The 15626-nt window shown below is 43.0% G+C and overlaps 1 protein-coding gene across 4 annotated transcripts in view; it reads right to left on the bottom strand.

Moving 5' to 3' along the window:
• Nucleotides 1–1185: 1185 nt before the first annotated feature.
• The window catches only part of GAREM1 (GRB2 associated regulator of MAPK1 subtype 1), a 101428-nt gene continuing 86987 nt past the window's right edge, over nt 1186–15626 (bottom strand). For all 4 annotated transcript variants that reach the window (XM_062633497.1, XM_062633498.1, XM_062633501.1 and 1 more), the window contains 3 exons: nt 11355–12533; nt 6108–6274; nt 1186–2822 (listed from right to left, as the gene is read on the bottom strand). In XM_062633497.1, the coding sequence (XP_062489481.1) occupies nt 1910–2822; nt 6108–6274; nt 11355–12533 (2259 nt within the window). In that variant the 3' untranslated portion in view covers nt 1186–1909. The remainder of the gene's footprint in view (nt 2823–6107; nt 6275–11354; nt 12534–15626) is intronic.

Genomic DNA, 15626 nt, shown 5'->3' with positions numbered 1-15626 from the left:
ATGAACTCTTGGGGTTTTTCTATTTGGGTATTTTTTGGCTCACTGCTTTCTAGTACCCACATCAATTGGGCTTTGCCCTCTGGCTGGGAACTGGTAATTTGCATTATTGCAGGACAAATAATGCCTCTTGACTTCAGCACAGAGATATGACATGAAATTTGCCCAGGCAACAGAAAACTCCCTTTGCAAATATATTCTTTTTAACGAGTCAATATGGTTGACAAAACAGGCAAAATCTGCCTCTCATTTTTGTCCCTGCTCTTTTATCTTCTCTTAATGCTCCCAGTATGTGACCTACAGTGGAGAGAGAATTTTTGTACATTAAAAAGTTAAGGAAAGCAGGTGACGGTGTCACCCTGGCCAGGGCTCTGTGCAGCAGCAGGTGAAGCTGCTCCAGCATCCCTGGCTCTGACCACACTTGCTGAAGATAGACACCACAGAGTGTTTCCTGAGGACCTCCACAAATCCTCACATTCAGTATTACAGAGGCAGGGGATCTGGGAGTTATTCAGATACATTTCAGAGAGCTCTGCCAACTACAAGAAATCAGTAATGGACTATCAAAATCTAATCCCATTTCTAGCCTTCTGAACAGTTAAATTTGAAAGGTCTACAGGAGCAGGCTAATGTCCCCTTCCCATCTCTCTGCTCCCTTTTGTCTGCTACTTCAGTGTGACAATTACTGCAGTGAGTTGTTGCAGCTGGGCAACCGAATTAATACGTCTTAGATTGCTACAGTGCCTCCCACTTCAACACCCACATCCTCCTAGCCCACTGTAAGCAAGACAGGTGAACTTAAACCATCACAAGCATTTCCTGTGGCATGGCCCTAAACCTCACTTGGCCCCTTCTTACCAGTGTGCCATATGCCATTTCTGTTCCCTCCCACCTTGCTAATGCTTTATTTCAAAGGCATCCTACAGGAGTACTATCACCTTCCCACACAGATCCGATGGCAGGAATAGAATAGCACAAAGAGCACATTTTCAGATGACTGCAACAGCAGCAAAGGAAACGCAAGGGGTTGCCTTTCACCAGAGCAAGGCTATTGCAAGGGCTGTGCACCGAACTGCCTCTGCTGAGAGGAGCCTGTGCACTGAACTGCCTTTCCCATGAGAAAGCTGCACAACCAGAAGTCATGCTACTGACTCCAGCTATCCGACTACAAAAGCAACTTTTGAAATCTACAGGTCATAAACTTTTAATTGGCCAGGGCAGAGTGGCTCAGTAGAAAAAATCCCCCTTCTCCCTCCCCTCTGGGCTGTGAGCTAAGCAAGACTCTTAAAAACATTTAACTCTTTTTGCTCAAAGTAATATAGAAAATGTACCCACACTACAGGTAACCAGGAAGATACTGTTAATAAAAATATGCTGCAAGAGTAGTGTATTAGTGGCACTTCACAGCAATTCTTTACATTTTCAGATGTAGTGTCAAAAGGATGTTTTTGTGTATCTGAACATGCTCTTTGTTAAACAGAAACGGAAGAAAGTCACAGCATGTTGCCAAATATCATTTGAACAGAAAAAATCCCATAAGAAATAAATTTTTTTGCAGTTAACACAAAACTGTAAACTGGATCAGTGTGTGTCTTTCAGCATCAAATTGTTCAGTAATAAATACGACTAAGTCTTAACAGACTACGCAGTAAGAGTTCCCTTAGTGTCCAGTTTTTAGCAGCTGTTGAATGGTCAGGGATGCACAAGGCACACCTCTGCAGATTCTCTACTTTTATTATTGACATACAAAAAAAACCAACTCTGTTCACCACTCAAAAATGTTTATCTGCATAGTAAGAATTTTTCTACTACTATTTACAGAAAGGGCTTTTAGTGCAAAAAACCAGGAAGTGATGATTAGCTGGAGTGCATCAAGCACATCTCGTACAGTTCCACTAATGACTAGTAGGCATCACATCTTGGGCCGCCAGCCATTAATGAACTGCAGTATTTTCTTAACCTGCAATTTGCTTAGCTTAAAGTCTTCTGACAGGATTTCTTCTGTAAGCTGAACCAGTAAATTGCCATCAATCTTCTCTGTAACAAAAAATGATACGACATCTTCTGACAGACCAATAAATCTCAGTGATTTAGACACTTCCTCTATCGAGAGCCCAGAAAGGTCTGTGGGTGGCTGCCAGGGAGAGCCATCCCCACAAGATCTTGGTGCTAACTGGAGGTGGAGGGGAGATGAGAAGGGATAAGACACAGAGAACGTATCCTGCATGCCCTTTTTAACGAGATATTGATCTTCCAAGAGGTCTGGAGAACCAGCTTTTGACTCTTCCTCAGCACCATCTATTTTCAGTGGCAAGGGACACATGTCTGTAACTGCTTTCTCTTCACTTGACTTCGGTGCCCGAGGAGGTAAGGCAGGACAAGAATGGCTCTGCTTTGCATCGCTGACTCCCAGAGTTTTCTCATCAGTGCAGTCTAGAGAGTAACTTGCTGACTTTGGACAGGCAGAGGTGGTGTTTGTGAACTCTGCTGGGGTCAGCGGGGAGCACCCTGCTGGGAGCTCACACCCATCGAAGTCAAAAGTCAAAGGTGCTGGACAGTTTCTCTTTGGCGTACCTGGAGTCTTCTGTCTGGGGTAACTGTAGCTCCTGCTTGGATCAAGCAGAAAATCACTCTTATTGTGGCCCTCAGCAGTTCCTGAAAAATGGTTTGGCCAAGATAACCTTGAAGGCAAAGTTTCAGATGCGGGGCTTCCCAAAGGCATCATGCTTTCAGGCTCTTTGGATTCGTTTTTCATCATGTTACAAGGGTAGCAGGAAACAGGTGTGCTCTCAGTTGGGTTGGCGTTGTCGCTCTCTGTGACACTGCTTAAGGAACAAAGCAGAAAGGATGTCATTAGTATGAAAAAACGTGGCATTTGAATAAATTCATAAATCGTCTGACAGAGTCAGAGGGTGGCTGTCATGAGGAAATAATCTTCTTACCTCTGGCAGAAGTTCTCAGATGTGAATTAACAACACATTTGAATAATGCATTGACAGTTCTTTTACTCTTTCTACAAGCCTGACAAGATGCTGATATACCCAAAAGCCTCATGTCTTGGCTTTTCAAGCTCGTAAAAAAGTAGACGTCTCAATTCAGTTCTGTGTCATCTTCTGAATACTCAGTTTCCACTGTTGAATTCCTGAGGGACACCACCATGGAAAAGGAACAGCCTCACATCTATGAGCTGTCCTAATCCTGAATTTTATATTTATACACCACAGATGCGTCATGGAATGTAAAAGCTAAGAGGGGTAGGCCAGCACTGCAATGGACCTAAGCTTCACTGACATAAGAGACGACCAAAAGCCCTTTTGGAACCAACATTTTCACTTGTTATGGCACCGTTGTGTGCACAGGGCACAGGATCCTTTCCCACTGCTCGCTGGTACAAAAAATGCTTTTTGCACCAGTGCACAAGTGCACAGTACAGTAACACAGAGTTAAGTTAATGCTTACTGCCAAAGGGAGAGTTTTACCTGGAAGGGTAAGCAGACTTCACTGTACACATTCAAGTATCAGGCTTTAAGCTTATCACACAGTAACTTGTTTGCATGCCCATATCCTTAAGAAGCAATTACGGGAAACATTTGCTTTTCAAAGGAACTTAAAGTTTCCCTGACCTACTTACAGGTGGTAAACTAAGCTCAGCCTGTCTGAGAGAACTGATGGTTTATACCCTGGTGTTCCTGAGAGACACATGCCAACAAAAGCATGTAATCTGTTATCAAAAGCAAATGCTTGCAGCTTTTATGCCACTTTATAAAAGAAAGTCTGAAGGGCTGGATTGATCTTTGGAATTCTGGCCAATTAAGCCAGAACACTAGAAAAAGAATTAGTAAATTTATAAAATATGTACTTCATACAACAGATGGAAAACAATAGTTGAAAAATTGCTTTAATTACTTCTCTCTCCTGGAAACTAACTACTCAAGAAACTGTCATCATTATGGGAACAGCTCAGGGGAAACTGCTTCAAGGAGGGCAGCAGCTTTCAAAAAAATGGCATAGTTTTGAATGGATTGACCCAAAATTAGTTCCCTGTGCCTTGCACTATCAACTGGTCATTTCTGGCTGCTTAAAGGCCAACTGGTTGCATGTTAACAATGAAAAGCATTTTTCACAAACCAAGCCATTGGGCTGCTTGATTAAGAGAAGACAGTCAGTGAGGCATTGTAAACCACTAACCATACAGAGAAATTAAATTGGTTGATCCTGTTTCTGGTCTCTAATTCAATATCAGAAATCTGAACATTTAATGACTTAAAAGATTAATGGAATTACCAAAAACTGATAAAGTAACATTTTCAAAGTGCTTCCTTGTTTGTTCTCCACCAGCATTAACTCACTGGTACTCGGTGCCAAAGGGGAAAGTTTAGATTGGATATAAGGAAGAAGTCCTTTACTGTTAGGGTGGTGAGGCACTGGAATGGGTTGCCCAAGGAAGCTGTGAATGCTCCATCCCTGGCAGTGTTCAAGGCCAGGCTGGACAGAGCCTTGGGTGACATGGTCTAGTGTGAGGTGTCCCTGCCCATGGCAGGTGGGTTGGAACTAGATGATCTTAAGGTCCTTTCCAACCCTAACTATTCTATGATTCTGTGACGCCAGAGAAACCTCAACAACAGCTGAAGTCAGGCATCAGGCATTTTTATAGTCAGATAAGGACAAATCATACTGGCTTGGTGTTTAAAATATTGGCTGTAACCTGTCATGATCCAGAAAATAAGATCATTGATAAAAGTGGCAGGATTTGAGAAGCAACTTCACCAACAATCTAGTTACTCCACACACTGCCATTTTCTAGCAGCTTTTTCTGCAGCACTAGGTCAAGTCTATCAAAATGGAGATATCTGGTCTGGACCCAAGCTGGAGATGAATTTCATGCAAATATTGAGAAGTTCAAGGCAAATCATATCATTTTTTAGGTTGGAAAAGACCTTTAAAATCATTGAGTCCAACTATTAACCCAGCACTGCCAAGTCCACCACTAAATCATGCCCCTAAGGCATCACATTTACACATGTCTCCAGGGATGGGCACTCAACCACTTCCCTGGGCAGACTACTCCAAAGCACGATGATCCTTTTGGTGAATAAATTTTTCCTAATATCCAATCTAAGACTCCCCAGGACCAACTCGAAGCCCTTTACTCTTTGCTTGCTATTTGAGAGAAGAGACTGATGTCCATCTTGCTACAACCTCCTGCATTCCTGAGAAAACTCACTGTTTTCCTGGTTTCCTGGGAAGCAAATACATTCTTAGCTACAAATAGAGAAAGCAGGTGGGCCCCAAATACTGGGAGGTCTTGTGCTCAGCCTCCTGTGGAGTTGACCTTGACAGAACTACTCAACTGGCTTTCATAAAAACACACGAGCAGCCTTGATCTAGAGTGATCATTGCCAGATACTCAACACTAAGCTCCAAATCTGCACTACGGTTTAAAAAGGCAATTTCAGCATAAGTTATTATACCGATTGCATCAAGGCTGAAATGATTTCAGTGGTGCTTCAGATCAATCTGTAATATCCAGACATGTACCTTGTCATTGAAGAGATACCAGAAATAATGGCAACAGGACATTCAAGGCACAAAGAAGATGAGACTTCAAAAGGTGTATACACTTTCTGAAGCCAAAGGAAGAACACTGCATTTCTTGGAAAAGATATGAAGCCACATAATTAAAAATTTACTGTCAACTTTCTACTAAGCCTGAGTGGATATTCCAGTTTGTGGGTTAGGTTTGTGCTGAAGTGGGTTTGATCTGGAAGCTGTCTGGCCCCCTTCCGCCACACCTCACTTTGCACTCAGTGGTGTCTGCTGGCCTCTCTGTTCTCCATCACACCCACCCCGTAGGTTCCCACATAGTTGGCACAACACATTTCTGGACTACCACGCACCTTTTATGCCTCCACTTATCACAGCTGGCTGCACTGCATGACTGTAGCACTGAAATCTCACCCCAAAACCAGCTGTTGTGGTTTGAAGATTTAAGCCTTTCACGAATTATACAGAACTTTACAGGATTTTCAATTTAGACAGCTTATTTCACCTTACGAGATTATTTATAGCAGTATGTGCTAGCACAGGGCTCTCACAGCTCAAATACATACATGCTGTGCAGTCCCGAAGAGTAGTAGGACAGAGTAGGGCTGGGAGAGCGGGTCTGCTGTCGTGCAGGTTTGGCTGTACGAGGAGGGATGGAAGGACTGGTGGAGGACGGCTTTGAGCTCCGTGGTGGGACAGGAGGAGCATTCAGGAGCCTGCATTCCTCTTTTACCTGTACAAAAGAAGAACATGTAAGTAAGAAGCAAGAAAATCTGGGCAACAGCACTCTCAAACAGATGAAACACATCTGGTTCTGCCTTCTTCCAATTAAAGGAAATCATTAAAAAGGGAGGAGAGGAGAAAAATTATGCTAAGGATATACACTTGCAACAGTATGTGGCTGTCATAAAAAGTCTAAAAGAAGGCATTGCTACCAGTAGAACTACTAGCAATCTTCTTTAGGGTGGTTCTCAGTAGTTTGATAGCCACTCATTTAAAAAGTGGCAGCAACGAAATGATGTAAAAGAACCTTCCAGTAATGTACAAAGTCAGGCAGACTGTTCCAGATCCTTTACGTTTGGTAAGGAGCAATTAATTAGGATGAAGCTTCATTAGCATTGTTTATTTAGAGGTAATAAACCAAGCTTACGTAATGAAAAGATCTCAACAGACTTTTGATGTTTCCTGACTTACTTCACCAGTGATACTCAGCCACCCAGCTCTAGGATAATTCCCAGCCTCTTTGTCTCACTCCCCAGGAACAGCACATATATCTCCTATTTACCAGATGCTGGGATTCACGCCTGGTGCTTCAGTCCTTCTGTAGCTGACAAAGCAGTCCAGGATGAGGTTAACTACAAATCATAAAAGCTGAAAGGTGTGAGCAGAAGACCCTGTTCAAATACCGCACCCAGCCAACAGGTCTAGGTCTATTTTTTGTAGCCAGCCAACTTTACAGCTTAAAGCACATGACTGTAGCACTGCTTATCTGAAATTAACCTTGGTCTGCCTAGGAAGAAGCAAAACATCAGGATCCATCCGTATAGAGGAAATGAAATGGCAAAAATGATGGAATTAAGACCTTAATCTCATCAGTACATATTTGGAAGAGCAACTTTATTTAGCAGGGCTAGAGGTTGAGGAATGCTACTGAGAACTAGTCTGCCAGGTAGGATTTTTAAGGACTCGCCACCTTCCTCCAGGTAGGAGGAGACCTCTATGTTCTCCTCATCTGAAACAGTCTTAGATGCACCAGAAAAGGGAAATTCTCTTTGTGTTTGGGAGCTATAGTTTATTTTTAAATTTAGCAACACTGCAGAACTGAAAGTTATCTTAGCAGTTCCACAACACATAATTAGCAATAAAACTGATTTATTAAAAAAAAAAAAATAAATGTGGAACCTTTTGCAATCCACTTCAGTGCTTTCAAAATGCAACAACCCATTTGGTACTTTTGTGAAATGGAAAACTGGGGGCTAGGACATTGTAGGACATTTTTTTCCTAATTCAAAACAAGTCAAAATTACAGGAAATGCTCAACAGCATAAAACACTGAAATAAATCTTGCTGCAAGGGTTCTTATTTGCTCTTTCAAGGAGGAAAAAAAAAAGAAAAAGAGGAAGAACCAACTTTATTCATGTTTGTTACTGAATTCAGGCATAAAACTCTTCAGCCATCTTAGTGCTGTGCCCCAAGGATGCCTAAGGACTTTGGAATCTTTTTCCCCCAAGTCAGACTAGGTAAACGTAATAGTGCATGCCACTGAATATATACTCATGGGGAGCTCTTGGAGCACAGCAGACAGTCAAGGGCTTAAAGGGATGCTTTCCTGGGAAGACTGCTGGCATACAAAGGTGCTGGCATAACAAACTATGTCAAGCTCCCTTGCTGACCTAGACTGCAGATCAGAACAAGGCCATAAATAATACTGGTTTACAGTCCCAGCTGGTCCCTGTCACAAGACCATGATTACAGCTGCCAGACATGGCCCTCTGGAAACTCAGCAGAGGAATAAAAAGGAGAGATTCTGCAGATTAAACTGACAAGAGCCAGGGGAAACTTCAGAGGGGAGCTGCCCTCACTAGGTCCAAGAGAACGATAATGAAACAGAAGAGGGGAAGAGCCATGGTGCGACATGATGATCACCTCGATGGCTGCTGCTCTCAGGAAATATTATTTCACCCAGAAGCACTGGATGTCATACAGCTGCCAGGCACAGATAAAGTGCATTTGCATTGCATGTCTTTTATTTGTCACTGTCCAAGCTCTCCCACACTCCAACACTCCTTCCTGTGACCTGGGTACGGTGACCTCTTTCTGATGGTGTGAGGTGCTACGTTGATCTAAAGACTTCTGCTCCTTTTCCTTGGTGCCCTTCCTAGCACTGCCAGCACCACTGGACCCTGTCACTCCTGAATCTGGGCATTGTAGTGACCACTTCTGAGGTCATCCAGGTGAAACCTATCCTATCTCTGGCACTACCGTGAACTACCAAAAGGCACCTGAACTTCCAGCATACTCCATCAGGGACTTGCCTTCAATCAATTAGGAAAACAGCCTCTGATTTTATGCAAATGAGTGGTGGGGGACTGAAGCAATCTCTACTTTACAGGCCTTAATTCAGAGGTCATTTCCCCCCCATCCATCTGCCTTCAAGCTACTTCAATTTTCTGACAGGTATTTACAAAATACATGTGATATATCAGAATGCTTCATCCTGCCAGAGAAAAGGAAACCAGAACAGCTTTTGAAATACCCAAATGCCCTTTTCCCTCCTGCAAGCAGCTCCTGTACACACATTTTAAATTTAGTCCTTGCAAAAATACAATTGCCAGCCAATCTTTATACAGAAAGGCTATGGAATATCATTCTAGGGGGAGTGATGACTAAACAGCATGTTCACCAGCCGCTCCTGAGATCTACTTATTCTATAAATACCCTACATGGAAACCATGCAAACATCTCCTTGGCCCCAACCCACTGATGAATTCAGTAGGTCACTGATACTCATTCCAAAGCTGTTCCAGGAAGCAACAAAACTGAGTCTAAATTATTATCATCTATGGAGACATAGGGTTTTTATTCTGTTTTAGGTTTTATGGGCTTACACCCCCTGCCCACTTCTAAATGGAAGCTAATATCTTTAACAGACACATGCTACATGGCTTGAAAGCAATACTGAAATTGCTGACAGCACTCACACATTACCTCAGTAATGTAAGACACACGTGACAGAACTGTTGTTTTTCAAAATGACCTTAAAAGACAATGCATATATCTTTCCCAAACACCACCCTGCTGCCCCAGAAGGGAGTCACTATTCCATGAGGTTTCCTCAAGTGTGAGGGTCCACATTGATGCTGTGCTGTTGCTCCATAGCTCTCCCAGCATCCCATTACCCACGCCTCAGCCATGACATCGAGTCACCCTTGCCACAGCCATGACTCAGGGGGCCAGCACCCCCTTGCCCAGGGGCTGCCCTCACCCTGCTGTAGTGCAGCCTTCCTCCCTGACCCCCCCTCGCTCTCCTGCCCGCTCCCTGGCACTAGCTCCAGTGCTCCTTTGACCCTGCACTGAAGCAGTTCAGCTTGCAGAAATCAGCAGGAAACTAATCATTTTGCAGATCCAGACCTGGCTGCCTGCCCGAGTGCCAGAGCCAGCACAAAAGAGGAGCCAGGACCATGTGGCTGGGAAAGGAGGAGGAGAAGGAGGAGGAGGGTGGGACCAGCCCCACACCAGTTTACATCAGTGTAGGCTGCCAGGGAACCTCATCCCAATATGGTGCTGCTGGGCACCTGGCCAAAGGAGTCTGGACAAAGCAGTGGTGCATACCTGACCTCTCAGGCTAGGAAGTGCTCTTGGGTTCCCACACTTAGACATTATATATAAACACTCTTTGCTATGAACAAGTAATGTCTTGACTTTCCTGTCTTTGCTGAAGCTGCTGCAGTTGCTTTTGGGGGAAGCTCTGGCAGCACAAGGGGCTTCAGCTTTGCATTCTGTGCCTACATTGGCGTTCTCTCCTGTTATCATTGCAACTCCTGCACAGCCTGGACATGGGATCCCCACAGCAATACACTGCAGACTAACCCAGCAAATACATACAACTTAGTTTTCAAGCAGATTGAGACCTGCCTCATGGTGGAAAGGCTCTGGCGAACACTGTTGGACTGTTAGATGGCAATAAGAAAGGGATGGCATCACCACGGTTTGCTGCAGTTTAGACTTTGATGAGTTTCAGCTTACTGTGCAGCCACACTGTTGAAAATACCATAGGACTTGCAAGTGGAATATTTTTTATAGAGAAGTTGAGCAAAAAACCTGCAAAACTGATTTGTTAAATAATATTATCCACCAAGATTTACTTGACATAAGAATGTATCATTTAAATTTTGCTAAAGGTTCTGAAACACTCTTTCCTGAGGGAATTTTTCATTTTTCCTTTCCTTTTTTAAAAATTAATGTTTAGGACCATGTCAAGAGACCACATAATGAATGGATTTTCCACCTAGTCCACATAAGCTCCTGTTGATAAAACATATTTGTATTTGTGCCTCTGAAGTCTCCATGACATTTTAGGTTTGGAGAAGTGATTTCTCTCATGCGTATTCATTAGAAACCCTAGGACAGGAAATGTGCTTTGTTTAAAACTGACTTCCCTAGAAGGGTCATTTATGAACTCTGCAGAGTTCCTATTTAAATGTATTTTCTGTCAATAAGCAGTACAGAATGATTAGCTCAGGTCTAGTTTGATAAAGTTTCCTTGAAGACAAAGACAATATTCTTCAAAATCAGCCATAAACTCATCATAGAGAAGACGATCTCATTAACAAACACTTCAAATCCATAAAATTTCTAGCTGCCTTCATTATAAGGGCCTGTTAATCAAAGATGCACACAGTAAGGTGATCTGAGGTAGTTCCAAGTGGGGTCATATGCCACACACTTCAGCCACAGAAAATGTGAGAAATGGAGGCCACATGGAGAGACGACATGGACAGCAAGGGAAGGAAGTGACCTAGCAGTTCTTAAACCTTGTTTGTGTGAGCAAGAAAACCCAATAAATATCACCTGAAAGTATCAGGATTAAGCCACATGATCCATTGTATTAAATACACTTTTCGGACATGACTTACATTTAGAAGTAGACTAGCGGAAGTTGCGCATCGCACAAATTCTTAACCGTTTCCTTGCCCTCCATATCCACACCACCTCCCTCTCCCCCAAGTCTTCACTAAAGAAACCCGATTCTCAAGCAAACTTTTCACCAGCTAAAAACCAGAAAGAAACCAACATAAATAATCCTGACTTACTGCTTCTGATTTGGGAGGCACTGGAGGTGGAGGTAGGGAAGCATCTGAAGACTTTGTGGTTGTTCCAACAGTTGCAGGCACAGGAAGAGATGCAGTACCATACTTTGATCGGAATGACCCTCTGTAGTTGTCACATTTGTTCTTCTCACTTAGCGAGCGAGTGAGAGGCTGGTCACCAGCCTTTCCAGACCCTTGGTCCAACCATAGCTCTTCGTAAGGAAGTTCTGGTTTAGTAGGCAGAAACATCGATTCTTCGCTAACTTCAGGGAAAAGGTAATCACTGCTACTGTCACCAGACTCCTGGTACTGAAGAGCATCATGAGAGAACAGGGCCCACTCGTTACACAAGTCCCTGCAGCCGTGGAGGTTCACCTCACTATTCCCATGCAAGTTGTTTCCATATACGCACACTGAAAGCCGATGGAAGGACTGCGTAAGCTCATCCCTTGCGTAGCTGAGGGAGTTGGGCACATGGCTGTGCCCCGTGCATCGGCTCTTCTTCGGGCTCTTGCAGTCTTCGTTCCAGTCAGTTTTCACATCTCGCACGGCACGGGAATACTCATCTATGTCAAACTGTTCCTGGCATATATTAAACCAATGCTGGATGAGGGATTCGTGCCACAGCTCCCCCTTTACCAGGCTGTCAGGCAGAATAAATTTCGGAAGCGACAAGTGCAATGGAAAATGCATGGGAATAATTTTGTTGCCACGAAGCACACAACAAACCACCACAGTCTTGGTTTGAATGTTGACAAACTTGTACCTGTGCCCTTCACGGATAAAATGCAGGTCATAAGGATTCCTTGGGGTAGGACTTGGCACAGTCACATTAACGGGCAGCCTGGTTTTCTCTACTATATTGCGAATCGTGTGCTCACCTTCTTGCATCTGCACCTCCAGCGGGCTGCGGGTGCTGAACTTGCCTTTACACTGGAAGGGCAGACTGATGCTTTCGTTGGTCCTGTGGTTCATGCAGATGAGGCAGGGCATTTTGCCTCTGCCTAGCTTACTAATTGAATTAAGCTTCCCGATTTTTTTGAAGATGGTGTTGAGTCTTGACTTCTCCTTAGAAGATTTTGCATAAAGGATTTCTGCTTGCCCCATTAAAGTGAGCTCATCCCCAGTACTAAGGGTAATGTTGTAAACTTCAGTGTCTTCATTGCACTCACCTGAAGCCACCTGCAAAACAACAACAAAAGGTCTGGTTTAAGACTTCAAATCATATCAAAGCTATTGAGACTGAACTTACAAGGCTATCTATTGGGAGAAACTGAACTAACTTTATTTGGACAGCTGAGCAGTCAGTCACAAGGTGTTTAACCTGAAGCTCGGTCAGGCAACCTTTTTTATTTTCCTGCACATTCCTGCATATTACCAAAGGGGAAACAGCCACATGAAACTGCTAAAGAAAGCATGAGACCAAATATAAACTATTTTTAAGGAAAGGACATTCAAATAGCCACTCGTGTCAATACAGCTATCACAAAGCATGTCTGGATTCCCTTGGATATCTTTTCTCCCATGCCCTTATTTTTGCTGTTTGCTAGAACTTATTTGCCAGGCTCTTGAGGGAAGCAAACTTCTTCCCATCTTCAGCTCCCTGAGGAGCAGAAAAGGTGATCTCATCATTACACATGAAGCATATCCCTTTGATAGAATCTCTTCCAGGCCAGGGGAAATGACAGATGACATCTATTCCCTGAAGAAGTCAAGAATATTGGTCTATCCCATATGCCTAACTCCCCCTCTGCTTTGCTCTCCTAGTCATAGACTTCCTTCCTCATTTTTTGATCATAATTGCAATTTAAGAGATTAAACAACATATGCACAGCCATGTGTGTGCTTTTCTAGTATGGAAATGGTACTGGAAAGAGAGAGGAAAAAAAAACAAAAGGAAGGCAAACCAGATGTCAGAGACTCATTTGTTCCTGAAGTTATTTCCTTAAGACTGGAATAGCTCTTTACAAACAAGATTGCTCTGCTCCATATTCGAGTGGTTTAATGTGAAAAACTCTTTTCAGGCACCTAACAGAACCCACCCAGCTCCTCCTCAGCAGCAGATACCTATCATAAAGGAAGGTACATCAGATAGGCACTACTGGCCTGTTATAGACTGTTTCATTTGGAAATATTTAACATTAAAGAAATTGCAAATGAAAATATATGCTGAAATTGTATATCCCTTCCGCACCTTCACAACCCCTGAAGACTTTATGAAGCTGTCTGAAGTTCAAATTCTGGGCTTCAAACTTGGGTATCATTACAGAAGAGCCACTGCATGAAATCAAGGCTGTCATTCCAATCAGTTAATAATAGAGAAGCGCTGTGAATAACACTTCCTCTTGTAAGATGTGATCTGCAATTCACCCGTGTTTGTGAAGTTGTCATTCACTTCTGCAAGCCTTTCAGAGCAAATGTACAGGCAGTTCAGCACCACCTTAAGCACTTCAGTCTCAGGGCTTCCAGAGAGGAAGTCATTCAAGCCTGAATTATCTAAACAAACACTAATTGGTCTAACCCAGGAAACTACTAGGATTTATGGTGTGTAATACTCATTCACAGTTCACACCACTGGCTAGACAGCATTCTGAAACACCACCACATGAAAGGAAAGCACCCTGTGTTTTTGCTGATTACACTCATTGCTGGTTTCTCCTCAAAAGCACCACAGGAGCGCTGCTTTTGAGTGGCAATCCTCGATGGAGCTGTTAAGGGCTGAGGAAACACAGGGCTCTGTGCATGTACCATTCCATCTCCCCTTCTCATTCTGAGAGGGCTTATACTGAAATAACATCATTTTCTAGCATTGACAAGTCCCCACAAAAGGCTTCTCTGGACAACACCAGCTACACCGTCAAATACTTCAACTTGTGACAGTACAAGTTCTGGCTTCCTGCGGGACACTGGCTGGAGCAAGGGAGATGTCACAACCTACTGCTGTGGGAGCTCTTGCTTAGCCAACTTGCAGCTCCCTGTTGGCTCACAAATAAACAAGGCACTGCAGAAGGAAATGGAGGGTCAGATGTGAAGCCACAGAGGTAACTAACTGGCTGAGCTTCAAAACGTGGGTCTTGCAAAGCAGCTACTTATTGATGGCATCCATTTCACCAGCCAAATAGCAAATGGATAGTTAAATTCAACAGGCATATTCAAAGATAAAATCATTCTCAATTAAAAAATTCTGGAAAACATGCTTTCTTTTTTTTTTATAATATAGTCACAGATAATAACAGGAAAAATAAAGCTGAATTTTACTGTGCTGGAACAAAAGCAAAATCATGCCAATATTTCTATTTTGGCACTGAGAAAAATACTGTTCGGCATTCTTCCTTCTGAATAAAAATATAAGGTATCAGCTGCTGTCCAAAACTGTAATAAAAACTGAAAAAGCTAAATGAAAAGTCCAAGACAATTTTTATCCCTATCCACTAAACTCCGCTATGGTGATGTGAAGGCTGCTGGTACAGTAGGCTAAGTATATCTTAAAATTTAAGTCCTGAAAGTCAAGAAAGCTAACTCCTCTCTTCTTGTGTTAGGTTATTCATTCACCACCACGTGCTGATTAAAATTATAAAGCATACATGGTAGATAAATGTGTTCCAGGCTATTAGCAACAAATATATACCCTACATATCTCAGTCCATATCATACCATACATAGCAATGCACAGATATCTCTAAGTTTTTGTTTCACAGATTACGTAACTACATGATCTTTACTTTGTTCTTGTAGCAAAGACCTACGAAAATCAAACTTGCTCTGTCCTGTTCACTCAAACGTTTCACTTTATCAATGGCCACAAAACTTAGAAAAACATCAACAACAGACCATGGATATCAGCACAGGACATCAGGTTAGGCTTGTAGAATCCTCCAGGTTGGAAATGACTCATCCAGTCCAACCTGCTGTTCAAAGCAGGTGTAGTTATGGCAGGCTGCTCAGGGCTCTGTCCAGTTAAATATTTAGTTTCTCCAAAGACAGAGAACCCACATTTTCTCTGGGCAACCTCTTCCTGTATTCAACCACCACTGTCTTAGGTTTTTGGTTTATTTATTTACTTTTTTTCTTCTTTTTTGAGCAGAATTCTCAAGTTCCAACTTGTGCCTTTTGTCTCTTGTCCTCTGTTGTGGTTTAAAACCAGTCAGGCAGCTCGTTCACTCACTCCCCCCCCTTTTTTCCCCTCCCTCTACTCCCGGAGGGATGGAGAGGAGAATCAAAAAAGAATGCAAATCCCATGGGTTGAGATAAGAACAGTTTAGTAACTAAGGTATA

Source organism: Pezoporus occidentalis, unplaced genomic scaffold, assembly GCF_034315485.1.
Source record: "Pezoporus occidentalis ecotype Australia unplaced genomic scaffold, CSIRO_AGI_Poc_V1 ctg4, whole genome shotgun sequence".
Taxonomy (NCBI): Eukaryota; Metazoa; Chordata; class Aves; order Psittaciformes; family Psittacidae; genus Pezoporus; species Pezoporus occidentalis.
Note: the sequence above shows the minus strand (reverse complement) of the source record. Positions and strands in the feature narration are given on the sequence as shown.